Source organism: Agelaius tricolor, unplaced genomic scaffold, assembly GCF_023055355.1.
Source record: "Agelaius tricolor isolate 1412-34295 unplaced genomic scaffold, bAgeTri1.0.p SCAF_3, whole genome shotgun sequence".
Taxonomy (NCBI): Eukaryota; Metazoa; Chordata; class Aves; order Passeriformes; family Icteridae; genus Agelaius; species Agelaius tricolor.
In genome coordinates, this window is record NW_027269263.1 from 700,995 (window position 1) to 717,944 (window position 16,950).

The following is a 16,950-nucleotide window of genomic DNA, read 5'->3' on the forward strand; positions in this document are numbered from 1 at the left end:
CTTCAGCCTCCACATCAATAACAAACTCTCAAGTGCAGAGGGAACAGCCACAACAAAACTACCAGATGAGCACAGAATTATTAGAAAACCTTCAGATCTATCTTCAGACCTTTCTAAAGGCCATAGAACTCCATCAATGTTACTTCACTGAGGCAGCACAGGTGTCTGGGCAGTGAGGACACAGAATTCATGGATGGCTGCACAGCACAATGAAAAGGCAGCAACCACATGATGGCTCTGAGGACAGAGGCAGAGGAAAATTTGTAATAAGTAATTACACATGAACTTGCTCACTGTCAGCAGAATGTCTCCTCACATCCTCTTCTGCTCTTCTACCTCCTCACTTGTTTAAAAAGAAAGAATCCAGCTGCAGGCAACTGCTAATTAAATACTTGGGCTTTCAGCTACAGTTGCTGTATGAACACATCTGTTCTGCAATAAACAGTTTTAAGTGTAATTGACTTATTTTCCATGCTCTAGGAGAGAATATTTATGGCAAGAAGAAAGAACAAGCAAGCAGGGTCCAAGCCCCTACCTCCTTTTCACTAGGAAGTAAAAGCTGCAAAGTGTTTAAAATTAGAACTGTTTAAAATGCTTTTATTGCTTAGGGGCAGTCTTGAATCTCACATTCCAAGGCTTTGCTCCCAAAACAATACATGTAATAATTTTTTGGCCTTGAAATTATGTAAATCCAAGCATATATTTCAGAGCCTAGACATGTTTAAGTGGCTCATGTTGAGCATTTTGGCTTAAATGAATCACGAGCAACATCATGTTCCATTCCCCCTGATTTCACAATCTGGTTTCAGACAGGAGATTTGAACAGAGGTAGACAAGTCAAATATCCATAACAATGTCCTCCTAAAATCAACAAGGCATTGGTCAGACTCCATATGTCTGTGCAAATCCCACATGAGCTTAGACACGACATTTCATGGATGAAACAAGTCAAAAAACACAACTGAGCAATGACAGTGAGAAAAAGGAGATCTCAGAGTCTGAATGGGGCATTCAATTTCTAGTCCTATATCCTGGTTTTGGTTGGGATGGCGTTAATTTTCTTCCTAGTAGCTGGTAGAGTGCTGTTTTGGATTTAGGATGACAAATGTGCTGGTATCACACTGATTTTTTACTTTTTGCTGAGTAGAGCTTACACTCAGTCAAGGACAGGCCACCTTCTCATGCTGCCCTGCCAGAGACTGGGCTGGGGGTGCCCACAACAGAACCAGGGCAGCTGATGCAGCTGACCACAGGGATATTCCTTCATCATTTCACAAGGCCTCCAAGTTTGTCTTTTTCTCCAAGTCTCACCCTTTGAGGCAGTGAGTAGCCCTTGATTAGTCACAAGGGCTACTGTCTCAAATCAGAGGCAGTTCTTCACAGTAAATCATTGTGAGATCTCCCATCCTCCACTGAGGCTACAAACACAGGCAAAACACCAAGGATATTAAAATCTGACAATTCTTTTGAACGACATCCAACAGACTGGACTCAAATCTCCTGTACACAAGCCAAGCCAAGGGGATGTTATCAGCAATTATCTCTCATTTGGGAAGAAATAAACAGATTTATCATATTACTTAGTATTTGTTGCTTTACTACCGAGGACGATTTACAGAAGTTCAAAGGGCCAGTTTTAGAATTATGAAAAACAAATAATGTAGCATCAATCACAGCATATTAATCTTCACAAACAACTGCAGGACTTGAATTTATCCACAACTGGCTGACAACCAACAGCCCACTTTTTGTATGTAATCAACACCATTTCATTTTATTCTCTTTACTCTTAGAACTACATTTCCTTACTCCAGTGTAAGTTGCATTACCACATCAGACACATCCTGATTTTAACTCTTCTTTCTAGGTAAGAGTGAGAGATAAATACATGGATGTATGTGGGAGAGAAGGGGAAATGAGCCTTACATGTCTAGACTAGAGTTCATTCCAGTCTAGAGCTGAGCACAGTATTATGAATTCTCACCCTTCCAACAGCCACCAAACTCACAGCAGCATCTCCTTCTTCCGCTTCTTTATCCAGGTCTGCACCCAGGATAACACTGACTCCTGGGCTGGTCACTCCATGAGGACAGCTCAGCACCAGGAGCCCTGGGAATAACAAATAACTCCCAGTGCTGCCATCACATCTGAAAGAATAGCAAGCTGCTGTATATCAGAACTGGTACCTATTTTTAATTAATTTCAGAAATTACAAATTAAACAACGTTCAGGTTTTGTGTTGCTCACAGCAGTAGTGCAGGTGGTGCTTATCTCCCCCTCCCCCAAAACATAATACAGATTATTTAATAAAAGTTGATTCAACAAAGTGTACCAGAATATTCTTCACTTGGAATAAATAAACACCAATGGCTGAAAGAAGCCATACATTCAGCTGCTTTTTTTAAATGCCAACTTTCCTATTAAAGGATCTTTTTCTGTTGTACTTGTCATTAATATTACAAGAAGAATACTTAAGATAGATTCACTCACAAATTTAAAATGTCAAGCCAGGAAAGCATTAAGTGAGAGGGAGAGTAAACCATCAATTTCAGACTGAAGTATTAAACAAGACCAGTCTTCTGCACTAATTAATTCATACACAGTACTGAAAAGCTGAAGGGCACAGAAATCAACCACTTGAACTTCAATTATTAAAAACAATGCATGTTTGAACACAATTCACCTGTTTGTTCTAAATGAATCTAGTCCAGAATTAATGTGCAATTCAATTTGAAATTCAACTATATTTAATTACTTCATGGACTATAGAGGAAAAATATAGCTCAACCTATTGCAGATTTTGGCTAAAATCTGAAAGACCCACAGTAACTTGAGAAAATTATACTCAAAGTAAGTGTAGGAAAAATACCAATTTGTTTCTGCTCTGTCTTTAATAAAGAGATTATTAAGGTGCATTAGCAAACAGAGTAAGATCTAGTATCAAACAATCAGCTGTGTGCTATGCCCAAATGCCAGCTAATTTTTCTAGGAAAGCATTTCCATCCGCTTAACAGGCAGAGCTGGTGTTCAGGCAGAGATTGTGTTCAAAACACAATCCCTCACTCAAAAATCCTGTTATTCCATTTTGGAAAACTGTACAATTCAAGCCAACACATTCCAAAAGAATGGGAGTTTGAACACAGATATTTGTGTGCACTGCAACTCATGAAAAGTGTGACTTTCAAGGAGCTGACATTTCTCTACAAAAAAAATAAACACTTGAGCTGGGAGGGAGTGCAATCTGTAGATGTCTGGAAAATGTTCTTGAGAAAGACGGGAGAAACCTTTAAATGTTACATCCCAAAACAAAGCACATGGAATTACTTAAAAGGGGAGAGGCCAATTATCTCAGAAACACTTTTAAAGAGTAAGAATAAGATTATTTCCAGAACAAAAACATGGTCAGTGCCCCCCAGCACACAGTGGCAGTTCCACCTATCTGGAATTCCAACAAAAGTGAAATCTACCCAGGTGCACACAAAAAATGCAGCAGAATGTAGAAAACAGACTGGCATTTGAAACAAAACACCACCAAGTAATTACATATTTTGTAGAATGCAAATAACTTTCAAGCATAAATAGTTTTAGCAATTCAGTTCCACAACTACAAGGTAAACACCAGCCAAATGTCCACTTACGTTTTGACTGTTATGGAAAGTTTAATTAACTCTAGTGTATCCATTTCTTCACACATGTTTGTTATTTAAACTGACTTTTCCTTTCAAAGCAGAAATTCTGCCATGAGAACACCAGCTAACAGTTTTCTCAAACCCAGGAGAAGTCCCATTTTACATGAACATCACATTACTTGAATCCATGAATTCCCCCTTCTGTAAAGGTGTGTGTTACAACTCACAGAAGAAACAGCATTGTTTTTATATTTGTTTTTGAAAACTCCATTGAAATTGTACAATTTTGAAGCTTATGAAGTTTGTTTGCTTTGTTTTATTAGAAAAAATACTCAGGCAAGGTCTACAATCATCTGTCAATTATAAATGACTTACAAGAAACTCATGAAGCAATAAAATTAAAAAAATACAAATACAAACTATATCTGAAACACTTCTATTTGGCAATTTTATAACAAATTCAAAAAAAAGAAACAAAGATTACGGATTACTTTATAGGTACAGAAAAAGCAGTAGGTGAAGTGCTCAAGCAAAAAAAAAAATAAAAAAACCAAAACACTGCATTTCTTCCAAAAATAAAGTCACGTCACTACAGATTTTATGAATAATACCCTTATTAAACAACCATTCCAGAACATCTTATATTAGTGGTGCTTTTAATCTGCACTTCATATCCTTGATAAGATTATTTTTTTGTGTATATAAGTAACATTTTTAACCCACTGGAGCTAAGCAAGACTTGTGTCAGTACCAATGCAGAATGCATTTGTATTACATTAGGATATGCTCACTTCTGCAACCAAAGGGTTACTTTAAGTCTTAATCTATTTAATAAAAATTTAGTGTAAAAACTGCTGGTTATTAGTTTCACTGTAGTAAATTCCTCCCCAATAAGGAGGACTAACTCTGCAGTTTGACTGCATATATCCATACAAATTTTACATATTAGTTCCTTCCGACAGTAAGGAAAAAACTAATTCTGTGTTCACTATTAGAAAGGAGTGCCATGAATTAATTATGGGTACTATTCATCCCTCTAAGATTTCTGGGAAGGATGTTCAATGTATTTTTGTTCTTACAACAGATACTAACAGTAGTATATAGTCCCTTAGGTATGTAAAAGAAGGTTTTTTTACTGTTAAGGAAGGTGCTTTTTTTAAACAATTCTTCTGGCAGCACTAGTGAATTACAATATCCTTCAATATTATTTCTACCGTAATATATACATTTTAACTTTCATGCCTCTAGAAAAACATCTACAGTACATTTCATAATATAAAAATATATTACAAATCTGCTGAAATATTTACAAGCAATGTCCTATTATCTATATGCAACATTTTTGTCTCCATACAAAGACTAACAGGTTAGACGCATCTCTATTTGTCAGTTAAAAAAAATCCACAGCTCCTTGCTTATTAAGCAAGAAAATGATTTTACTTTCCTTTTCAAAGCCAACTTTGGTGCATAAAGGATTGAATTTCTAGATTAATTTTTTTTTTAAAAAATACCATTTTCTTTACATCTAGAAAACATTAGGCCAAATAAAGTATACTTTACAAGTGAATGGGGATCCTAGAGGGTCAAAAAAGCAAAATAAATCACCAGTAACACTGACTGCTTACACTGAGGTTTCCCAAACCCGTCCATTGATACGGATCACACCAAAGCAGACCTGATGAACACACCACACTACTCCTGCAAAGGGATCAGACAGACTGCAACACTCTGAACATCCTGCCACCTTACTATATGTATTCAGAGTTGACTGGAAAAGACAAGCATTCCATCAACATTTGATTCAACACCATAATCCAACATATTTTAGGGAGCTGCAAAAGGACACAAGATCACAAATGACAAATGATTACTATCCACCATACTCAAAGGGCAACAGGATCATCCCTTGGTAGCTGTTCTATTGTCTGGCATGTGTTAGGTTTAGTTAACACTGACAGGAAGCCCAATAGCTTGTTTAACAGTTCTCCTGGGAATCGGGAGGAAATGGTGATGGTTACTTTTTCTTTTCATCAAATATAGACTACGGTATTCACTAAAGAAAAAAGCAGCTTAAAGAAGCAAGCATGCAAAGCCTTTTAGTTGTTCCACTAAGTTGCCAGAAGAGTGTTTGCTCAGTCTCCCACTGTACCATTCCATGAAAATGTGGATATACAGTAATATATTAATATATTCCACGGAAGCATCAACTTCATTCACAGAATGTTTACACTAAGCATAAATATTTCTCTAAAAAAAAAACAAAAAAAAACAAACAAAAAAAAAACCAAAAAAAAAAAAGAAAAAAGAAAAAAAAGAAAAAAAAAAGATGGGATTTGACTAATGTGCAACTTTATTTCTAAATCCATTGTCAGTGACTAAGACTGCAGGTGTCCCCACTTGCTTGGTTTTTACCTCTTCAACCTCTTCTGGGGCATCGTTCTGTAAAAAGAAGATGGTACAGCTTTACATTAAGACCCTGTGATGTATACATTGGTCAGCTGAATGCACTATGAAATCATCACTACACAAAATCTACTTTCATTTGATTAAAACCAAGAGCCATTTCACATGATCTCACTAAAGTGTACATTTCAGATAATTATTTCAGATTTTCTATTAAAGCATGACATTAATAGCTGCCACTGAATTTCTTTAACTACCCTTTCCTCTTGAAAAGAAGTTTTAGTTTTTAAAGTTTAGTTTTGACGTTTTGGTTTTAAAATTTACATCATTAAGCTCCCTCAGCTGGTCCCAAAAGCTCATTTCAATCACAGACTGATCCATACTGCTAAAAAATAGAGCACAACATTACATGTGGGAACCTTAATTTTATTTGGGAGATAGAAAGGTCTGCTAATTTTTCTCCAAGGGCTTAATCCAGAGATCATTAAATTTTTATTTTAAAAGGCTATTTTTTTCTTTTCAAAGCAAACTAAGCTATCAAACTAAGTTCAGCGAAGGTAATCAATATAAAATTATTAACACCTCAATTAGATTATAGAAGTCACTGTGTTAAGCAGTTTTAAAACACACAATCCAATCTCACCATAACATTTTTATGATTTTACCATTAATAGCAATGATTCATAGGCTAAGGTAAGTACTTAAAACACATTTACAAAGATAGCAAATACAGTAGGATTGGTTTTCATATCATAAAGCAAGTTTTCATTAATTTGATTAGTGAAATACACTGAGAATTAAAGGTGAACTGAAAGGCTTATTGCATTGAAAGACCTCAGATTAGTGTTTTATTTTCTCCTTGAGACTCTTGGTCACTGGATGTTAAGGAAGAAACTTCGGAACACTGAACTTCTGTTATGATAAACCTTCTTTCCAAAAGCCATTTTCATGGATTTTTAATATAATCACATATGGATCTATGGATGCTCAAAATTTCAGAATGAGTTAAGCATTTCAGATTACCTTTAAAAACTGTACACACAGAACTGTGGGTACTGACAATCATGGGAGAGCAGTAATAAAGGGGTGGGGGGGAGAATCAGGAAATTATTAGAAACCAGATGGATTAGAAGCCAATCTGAGGGCCTAAAAACAGAAATGTGAAAGTAGCTTAAAGACAAGTAACATGAATTGTTCCCTTTTGTCCCCCTATAAAGAATCTTGTAATAAAAAATAACAGTACTTGAACACAAGTACAAGTTTCAAGGTAATACTGCATGTATTACAGCTGAATATAATATGGAAAGATAAATTTGGACTTTAAAAAAATTGGTATACAAACCAGTATGTGATCTTAACAGAAGTGATCTTTCAGGATTCCACTGTATGTACTTCCTTTACTAGAATTTCTGTACACCAAGCACAAAAAAGTAAAATACACTTGGTAAATACACACATTCCCCGTTTCTCAGTCACTAGAGTTTAGTTCAAGAAGTAATTCTGAAATAACTTAAGACCTCAGAACTTAACTCCTGGACGTGTACAGTACCAAGGCTCCCTGATCTGGTGTATAATATATTAGCAATCCTGATTTTCCAACGTCAAAAAGTTAAGTGAGGCTTAAGATTACATTCAAGTAAAGAAAGTTGCAAAATGAAGATGTTACCTGTAAATGTTTGGGTCCAGAAGCAAGGCAGTATCTTTTGGTAGTTTTGATAAATGAACTACTTTAGTTTTTAACTGATGTCGCTCACTTTCATTTACCCACACATCAGGCAGACTATGAATAAATAAATAAAATAAAAATATTCAAAAAATATCAACTGGTTTTCTTACCATAACATTATGTGGTAAACTAGTACATATGAAGCAAATTTCCCATTTCCCTGGTTAAAAAGCATCTTCACCAGAGTAAGGATAGGCAGCCAATCTTTACACATTATACTTTGAAGTTTTTCAGGTTCTCAGTTTGGAAAGACACTGAAGAGAATTTAGATCATTCCAGAAATATATTCTGAGTGTACAATGACAATGGCACTACATTCTCTACTGTAACAATTTAATGTGAAAATGGGTAACAGAAAAAACAACCAGACCTTTGAAAAGAATTTATTTCACTGGCAGACATTCTTTGATTCTGTTCAATTAAAGGACAGGATACACTGCAGGCACTGAGCTTTGAGTTACACTCATTTTCTTGCTCCAAGCTCAAAGGTTTCAAAGACAAAATGCTCCAACTTTGCTGAAGTTAATTGTTTGATTATCCTCTTTGGATTTTTGGTGGGGTTTTAAAAATTTTCCATATGTCCTAGAAGCCAGAGATTAACTTCAGGTTGGGGGAGGAGTTTGCAATTAAGGTGTCTTTGAAACAGGTTTCGAATTGAGAGGCTCAACATTTAAAACTAAATGTAATGGCTCTTTCTCTGCAAAGCCAAATTTCACAGACTTTTGCAAATTGTTTCACTGAATCTGTATTTTGCAAAGATTTCACTTTGCATGAAAGTTAGCTGCAACTCAAAATTCAATTTTTTGGGTAAGCTATTCAAAAAATGAAATAAAACCCAGAACCTCTAACCCAGCAGGAAAAGGAGTTTCTCCAATTAAACCTTTCAGATGAAGGAGGAAGAAAAAAATTAAAAACAACAGGGCAGAGGGGGAGGGAGAACCCAGCAGGCAATCCATTTATCCACTAAGTCTCATGGATCATGAAAGGTGGGAAAACATCATAGAAGTTTTTTAAATAAACCCAAAAATCAGTTTTTGAACAACCAATATTGGGAAGACATTTTCAGTAGCAACTGCATGCTCAAGATACAAACAGAAAAAAAAAAACTTTTCACATGTGGAGATTTGAAAGATACAGAAAGACAAGTCAGTAAGCTGATTTACTGGCACCAAAAATAAATTCCTGCTATTAACAAAAACCAAACCCAACAAAACAACCCCAACCCTCCCAGCCTACTAGAAGTTACTTCCCTCTTGTAGAGGAAATGACTTGAAGACTTGTATTTACTTTTCCTGACCAAAACCCTAAACATATGGACATCCTGGAAAACTTGTGCAGTTTCTCAGGAGTGTAGAAGTTACATCACTACTGCCAGCTTCATGGGGAAGGCTGATGAGCAGCTCAGGGGAGTGGAAAGGAACCACCCTGAGTGCATTTCACTGTCTGAAGCGTGAGTGCCCTGACAGTGTAACACAGACTGATGGTGTGTGCCAGGATACCTGGGCATCTCCTCTGCTTACATGGAATAATCAAGATGAACTGAATACTCAGTAATTCAAAACTACATCATTCAGTGCCTGAAATACACTCTCTACCTAACCCATCTAACCCAACCAAGATACAGCAAACAGCAATGTAAAACGTATTTTTTCTCTGACCTGATCAGCCAAATCTAAATTTCTTTGGGAATGTCTTAACATGTCTGAACAACCTCTCTCCAATGGAGAGATTCTACTACTGAATTCACCTGCATGAGCAAAAAATCGTTTGACTCGGTATTTAAAAAAAAGTTACTCTTATTTTTCATGTTCCCAGAATTGTGTACTTCTTAATGCTTATCTTAAAATAAGATTAACTGTCTTTATCTGTAAAATAATATCATCTGTATTCATTTAAAAAAGAAATTCAGACTGCTGTTAGATATAATACTACCATCTGCCCTAAAAGAAATGCAAAACCTGCCTATTTTATAAGAATATTTTAGCTTTCTTTTCTCACAATGAATTGAAACTTGTGACAAAATGCATTAAAAATACAAATGGAAATTTAACTGAACTGGTATTAGAGCCCAAAGACTTGAAAGTGAAAGCAAAAATCAATAAACTCATTGGTTATTAATTTCTAAACATCTAAATTACTTTTTGAAAAGCATTTTTAAAATATTAACTCTTTAATGCAAATATTCACAGGCACAAAATAATTTAGTAGCAGTTCATTGATCCCACTGTAATTCCTTCCCCATTTAAAATGCATCACTAGCAATATACTTACATGTCCTCTGGTGTCCAATGAAGCAAGAGTTTTATTTTGCCAGAATCTTCTTTTCTTTTAGCTATTACCTATAATAATTACAAAATCATAATTAAAACCAAATTACAGACTTTTTTTCTCACAAGTTGTTATTCATGTCCTACTAGACATTCATAGAATGCAAAATGTTATACTCCTTGAAAGTTGTGTGTCTGCAATAACTATGCTCTGAAGACTTAAAATTGTTTTGCAAAGAACTTAAGTCCATTTAGGTTTTTAAGTGAAAACCATAATTCAGCCAGAAGATGTCCACTTAACTCAGCTTTATTTGGAAATATTCTTACTACACTCTCTACATTTCCTGCACTGTCCCAGAAACAAAATGGAAATTCCAAGCAAACGTGCATCAAAGTGGTCTCAAATCAGACATGGAGTTCTGCTGACCTCTTCTGGAAAAAGAAAACAATTTCACACTGTAAACTGTGTGCATCGTAGGCATCTCACTGCATTAATTTACTGCTTTACAAGATTTCAATATATTGAAACAATGTAACTAGTTAAAATACTACTTAAAAATGTGGCAAATGAACTGAAATACCTAAAAAAGCTAAAACCAGAGAACAGTTCAGTCTTTAAATGTTTTAGAGAAATAAGTCAAGCCTCTTCAAAGGTTGGGGGTGGCATGACAGGGTAACCTATAAGTTACATTTTTCAATCATTGTAATATCTGTTCCTTAGCTCAGCAGAAATAATTTGGAAAAGATCTTCAGTAGAGGCTACAGGTATTCAGAACAATCATCAGCCTAGCAGAACAAGGTGAAATAAGCTTCATGCATGCAAAATCATCTTTTATTTATGGAAAGAGACTGGTAGTTCAAGAGTTTGAATCCCATACCAAGATTAAGCTGTAGCTGAAGACATGTCCGCCAGCACTCCTTGTTTAAACTGTTCTACAAATTTAAAACCATCCCTCCACATTTTGTCCCATCTCTTACTTCTTTTCTTCAGCCAAGTCTCCACCTATACGTGCCTTCATCTCCCAACATACTTAGGAAAATCTGAGGTTACTCAACCTTTTAAACTTCTAATCCTTCTACCCCAATTCAGTATTTTATCCCTGCTTTGAACTCTTCTAAATTAATACTGATGTCTCTCCTATCCAAACACAAGTTCCCCACTTGGTTCTTGCCTCCTTCCAGCAATTCCCCAATATTTTGGTGCTAAGATTATTAAAAGAAAAAAAATGGGGATGGGAATAAATTTATTCAGGATTATGTCTTTTAAACTGGAGGAAAAAAGGGAATAAACACATATTTCAGATCAGCATCTTTACATATTCAATTATACACCAAAAATATTTCTCGTGATAAATGACCACTGTCACTCATGACCATGGAAATGCCATCTGAACTGTGTTCTTATTTAGAAGATAGAACCAATTTTCTTCTGCAACAGAAAGTTGCTGTTAGACATTCCCCAACTGGACAGGAAATGTTGCAATCCCCTCAATCAGTGAGCTAGAACAACTACCACCAATAGCTCTTAGAAGTTCATTTACTAACAACAGTGGACAGCTCAACAATACCAAAGAGCCACTATTGCTTATTTCTGATTAAATGTCTACAGCAGTAAGAAGAAAACAGAAATCTTTCTGAAAGATTGGATTTTTTAGACACAAAGGCAAACAAACAGAATTCATCCTATAAATACTTACAGTACTATGAAATACAACACTGTGGCCTTTTCCTAAACTTTCTATATGTGCTGAGAGGTTAAAGCAGATGGCTCGATGTCTTATAGCATCCAGTGTTTGTGCATCAAAGAAGTCATGAGGTCTTGCTGGAAAAAAGGAAAAGAGATCCTTAGTGTTCAACACACTGAAAGCATTCAAACACATTCAAGCATGTAAATAGGTCTGAAGTGTCATTAGTAAATCATTTATCCTTCTGTCAGCAGCACTACCTTGTCAGAGAACTGCAGACATCATTTTTACTGAGAGGCAGAAATTTTTCCTAGAAAAGCACAATTCAAGTTTGCTCAAAACACACTCCCTGTGAATGAAACCGCTATTTCCAAAAATGCAACCACATCCACTCATTTCAGTTTCAATAATGCTGAACAGTCAGGTGAAAAACTCCACACTATTACACATTTCTTTCTATTTACATGTTGTCATTCCATGTTCTTGGACTATTACCAAATATCATGCAGCACAAGCTGCATGCATCACACATTAACCTTCAATTTATAATGAGTAAAGCACAGCTAACACCCATCTGAGATTTTACAACCAGTATAAAACCAGCAGGCATTATAAAGATCTTTTCCTTTTAGAAAAGGATTTTTATAGTTAAGTGTTTCTTGAACAATAGAAAGATTATTGAATTTTGATTTAGGGTGTAATATACAGTCCATCAATTCTACACTAAAAGTACTTGCACTAAAAAATAATTGCTATTAAGAACATATTTGCATGGTATTAGAAATATTTCACAGAAAAGTTTTAAAATATACCATATAAAACTGTAACTACATTACATTAGCTAAAAAGTCAGAATGAAAATATTCACATTTTAAAGCCTTACTTGAGAGCAGCAATTTATTAAATAACACACTGAAATTAAAACTAAGAATAGGAACTGGTTATCAACTATGTATTACTCCGAAATCTGCACAAACATTGATTCAAACTTTTGCTGCCTTCATTTAAAGCAGCAGCATTCTCTATTCCTCTAACCATGACTTCAAAATGAACTACAAATTGCACTTGGAGCTAGCGCTTGCTGCACTCCTGGGGCTGATTGTTGGTAAGCATTCATCTGTACATTGTGTTCTGTCCCTGCTCCATCTCAGCTGGACACTGCCAATTAGTCAATCATCTCACCGCAATGAGTTCTCACTCTAAGTGGCAATGCAGGACCCCAGCTCGTGCTGCAGGTGCTCAGTGATACAAGCATATAAATATTTTATAAATATTTCTGAGGGAGGAAAGGAGGGAGGATGGAAAGAAGGGGAAAAAAACAACAAATCATTGCTCTCAGGTTTATGCAACAAACTTCTCCAGGACTTACAATGGAAAACATTCAGCAAACTGAGAAGAAAGGGTACAATTTTTCAAAAGTGTGTGAATTATTTATATTATTCTTAAGTGTTAGTATTTTCTATGCTTCTTTATCCCAAAATGATTTTGAGAAAATGGATTTAAGTATCTTACTTCGTGATAATAATGCATGTTCAAATACACATCAGTTCCTTAAGTCAAATAAATTACATCATCACATCAGTAACCCACCAAATGCAAACCAAGCTCTACATAAGTAATAAAGTTTTCATGGACAGAAAGCTTCTTTATCTCTCTTATATTCCTCCTGTGAACTTGATTATCATGCATGTTAATAACTACAGTGTCATCTTTGCAATGAAAAAGCGAGTGACAATATTGTAGTCAAAGCAGCTTCAGAACAGCAATACTGACCTATTTTAGAGGTGCACACTTGCAATATATTTGGTTCTAAAAGCCCCTCTGCATGAATGAGGGAATACGTAAAAGGCCACCCAGAAGAGAAAGCCAGCCATGGACTCTAATCCTGAATTATTCTATTCTACATCAAAATTTCTAAGACAAAGAAGATCTCTACAGCACCATGAATGTGACCAGTTAAAAGGGTGCCACCAGTAAAACAAGCTTTTATGATAAAAAGCTGATTTTCAGACTTATAAGAACATAAAAACATAAGACAGGACAAAAGAAAAGTAAAACACTTTGAAATGGTAAGGTCTTAAAAAAACCCAACTAAGTAACAGCAGAAATTCTCTTTAAAAAGTATCAGTTAGAAGATTGTAGTCTCATCACATATAGCCACAGTAAAGTCTCCTTTTTCATTATACATTCTCTCACAAAAGGGTGTTACCTTCAGATATAAAATAGAGAAAGTAAATGTATAAATTTGCTGTACTTAAACTATTAGGAATTTAGACATGAAGGTGCTTCCGTCACAGCATATATCAGCCATTAATTGTCAATAAATATTTAGTAATCCACTTACACCTTTAAAAAAAGCCAGGGTCTAATAAAACCATGAGGTAGAAAGAAGATACTGACAACAGGTTTTTTTCAGAGACAAATTGTTTTGTGTTGAAAAACTGCCAGCTTTTGTCAAATTATTATCTGCAAGTGATTTAAACAGATTGTCCACTATTAAATGGCATTTTGTGTTACACCCATATCATCAAGTCCTTGTAAGAGAAGAGAACTTGCAGAGAATCTGATTAAATGAGTTAAACATCTCTCCTTTTGGGCACTTAAAATATCTAAACATAAATCCTTCTTAGGTATTTAGCTTTATATACTCTAAACTGAAAATAATTAATGATGTCAATTGTGTTATTTTGGCTTCCTAGATAAAGGTTTTGCCTTCCCCCATTCTTCTTGTAAAGACAAAACACAAACTTGCACACTTCATTAACTAAAACCAAGCTAAGAAACAAAGACAAGGAAGATTGTATCAGTCCTTTGTCACCTTCAGGTCACCAACAATAAGCCACCCAAAGTTTGAAAGGAAGGCTGCCAATACTCAGCATTTTCAGAAAATGCCATCAACTTTGGATACATTTCTGGGTCACATACCCTCTGGAGAAATACATTACAGTAGTCAGTTCCCAATTCAGTTAGAGATGATTTCTGCCTTAAGGCAAAAGTCTACAGCCAGGATTGCATTGGTCTCAAGAGGCAAGAAGATAAGAAATTGCTCAAGCAGCTGTCATTTTTCTTCCTGTGCAACACTTGATCAAGACAGCAGACCATTCAAATACTGCAGTCTGGTCTTCAACATTGCCACAATATTTATTATTTCCATTTTTTTGCCATAAATTCATTCATAACTTCTGCAGCAAATTCTTATTACAACTAAAGCATATTAACAGGTGATTTGAACTTTTAATTATGAAGCTCTGATTTGAAATTTGTAAGTCAAATAACATAATATGATGTTTATCAATTACTAATAAAATTCCAATCTGAAAAACTACTGCATATAGTGGGGTGAAAATTAATTAAGATGCATTAAATCAGCCACCTAACAAAATCAATGTGGAGAAGCAAGGTAACATGCAACTCAGGAACTCCTGAAAATGAGAATTTTCAAGTGACCAGTCTCAGACCTTTATATTTTGAGTAACAGTCAACAAATCACGATGATCCTTTAGGAAGCTGCAATTATCTCAAGATGTCTCTCTCATTACATCTAAGATGCAAAAAGATACTGCAAAGTGAGCCCATAATCCTTCACTGATCAGCCTTCCCTTCTCATTTACCCAGATTTCCACAGTGAAAGGGAAAGCTCTTTAAAAATCAAATTCTGAAAATGACAGGAACAGTTTTCTGATTTCTTTAAATGTTGAACCAAAACCAGAGGAATTCTTGAAATCTCTACTTTTAAGATGTGTTTCACAATGCAATTTGCTCATATATATTTTAAGACTAATAAGAATTTTAAAGGAAACTTTTCAGAAGTCCAGAGGATAATGTAACTTCCCAGGACATGCTGGTCTGCATGCAAAGCAGAAACATGAGAACTGCTTCATAAATTTCCATTAAGTTCCTTAAAACACAGGTGAGGTATTAAGAATAAATCACAATTGTGTGATAATGAGTAATCACCTAAGACCACTAGTATGTGAATCCATTGTTGCAGTACTATTTGAATAACTGGAAACTGTATTACCTCACAGGGAGAGAAGGATGGATACAGTTATATGTTCTGCTACAGAAAAATTTTGGAGAGATAAAACTGTGGAATAAAACCTATAAAAAGGTACCTTGTTCTACTTTCCAATACTGCAAGATAGATTTTGCACCACAAGTAAAAATACATGTGTTTTTTTCTTCAGCTGTTGACATACCAGCAGTAAAAAATCTTAAGGGTTTTTTAATGTCTCTTCTAAAATGCAGGTGGCAGGGTAACACTTTAATATTAGCAAATGATCAGTTTGGTACTGGAGAGTTGCATCCAAAGCAATTATAGCCCAAAGTGAAATATTTTAACAGTTCCCTAATCTTTCCTAGCTATTTCTGTAGATTAGAATTTCTATAGATATTTGATGTTTTATTAGTCTAATGCTAGGACAACTCAGGAATCAAAGTACCAGGTCCAAATGGACTAGAAGAGGTACTAGGTAAGTCATGATTTCTTGCTAGAGGAAACAGTTCTCACTTTCAATGACAAATCACACATCTCAGCACATTGGTTCATATAAAATTAATGAACAGCAACTATGTGGAGACAGATTAAAAAAAACATAGCAAGTCAATTCTGCCCAAAATTAGATCTTGGTTATGCTCATAAAACTGTCATTAACATAATGAAATGTTGTGCTCAAAAAAGAGCTTATATAACACGCATTTATCTCTAATTTATATGAATCTGCAATCTCTGTCTCAACTTCAGATCTCATTAGCACTAAACAGAACCCTTTCCAACAGTAATAGAGTCAGTAAAGAAAAAGCAACTCTGAAATGAAAAGCTTCTTTCAATTGGCAACTCCAATTGTTGCTCATAGAAAACTGATACTTTTCCTTGACACACAGAGTTTTACCCTGAAAAGGAACACAAAGAGAATCTGTAATTGTTTTCTTCCCATCACAAGGAATGCCAACCCTACCAGATTCAAATCTGCAGAGAAACCACCAGAGTGAGGAGGAACTTTCACTCCAAGACAAACCTTTCAAGAACTTCTGCGGAACACTTACGTAGTGATCGTCTTCTCTTGTTCTTCAATTTTCTTCGTTTATTCATTCCAGCTTTAGATGGAGATTCCTCTTTGGCCTTTGGCTGGCTGGCAACTTTAGAAGAGTTCTGCTGGCTGAAGTGTGTGGGCACATGACGGGCAAGTCCTCCCTGAGATGCAAAGCTGGCATTGCACCCACCAACTACACACTAGTGA

General features: G+C 35.4%; 1 protein-coding gene across 4 annotated transcripts in view; it reads right to left on the reverse strand.

Moving 5' to 3' along the window:
* Positions 1 to 3,930: 3,930 nt before the first annotated feature.
* Positions 3,931 to 16,950, reverse strand: part of AEBP2 (AE binding protein 2) — a 41,282-nt gene continuing 28,262 nt past the window's right edge. The window contains exons 4-9 of one of the 4 annotated variants that reach the window (XM_071422081.1): positions 16,757 to 16,943; positions 11,723 to 11,847; positions 10,030 to 10,097; positions 7,699 to 7,812; positions 7,375 to 7,441; positions 3,931 to 6,068 (exon numbers count right to left, since the gene is read on the reverse strand). In XM_071422081.1, coding sequence (XP_071278182.1) covers positions 7,387 to 7,441; positions 7,699 to 7,812; positions 10,030 to 10,097; positions 11,723 to 11,847; positions 16,757 to 16,943 — 549 coding nt within the window. In that variant the 3' untranslated portion in view covers positions 3,931 to 6,068; positions 7,375 to 7,386. The remainder of the gene's footprint in view (positions 6,069 to 7,374; positions 7,442 to 7,698; positions 7,813 to 10,029; positions 10,098 to 11,722; positions 11,848 to 16,756; positions 16,944 to 16,950) is intronic. The other 3 variants (XM_071422083.1, XM_071422082.1, XM_071422084.1) reach the window with 3 other exon arrangements.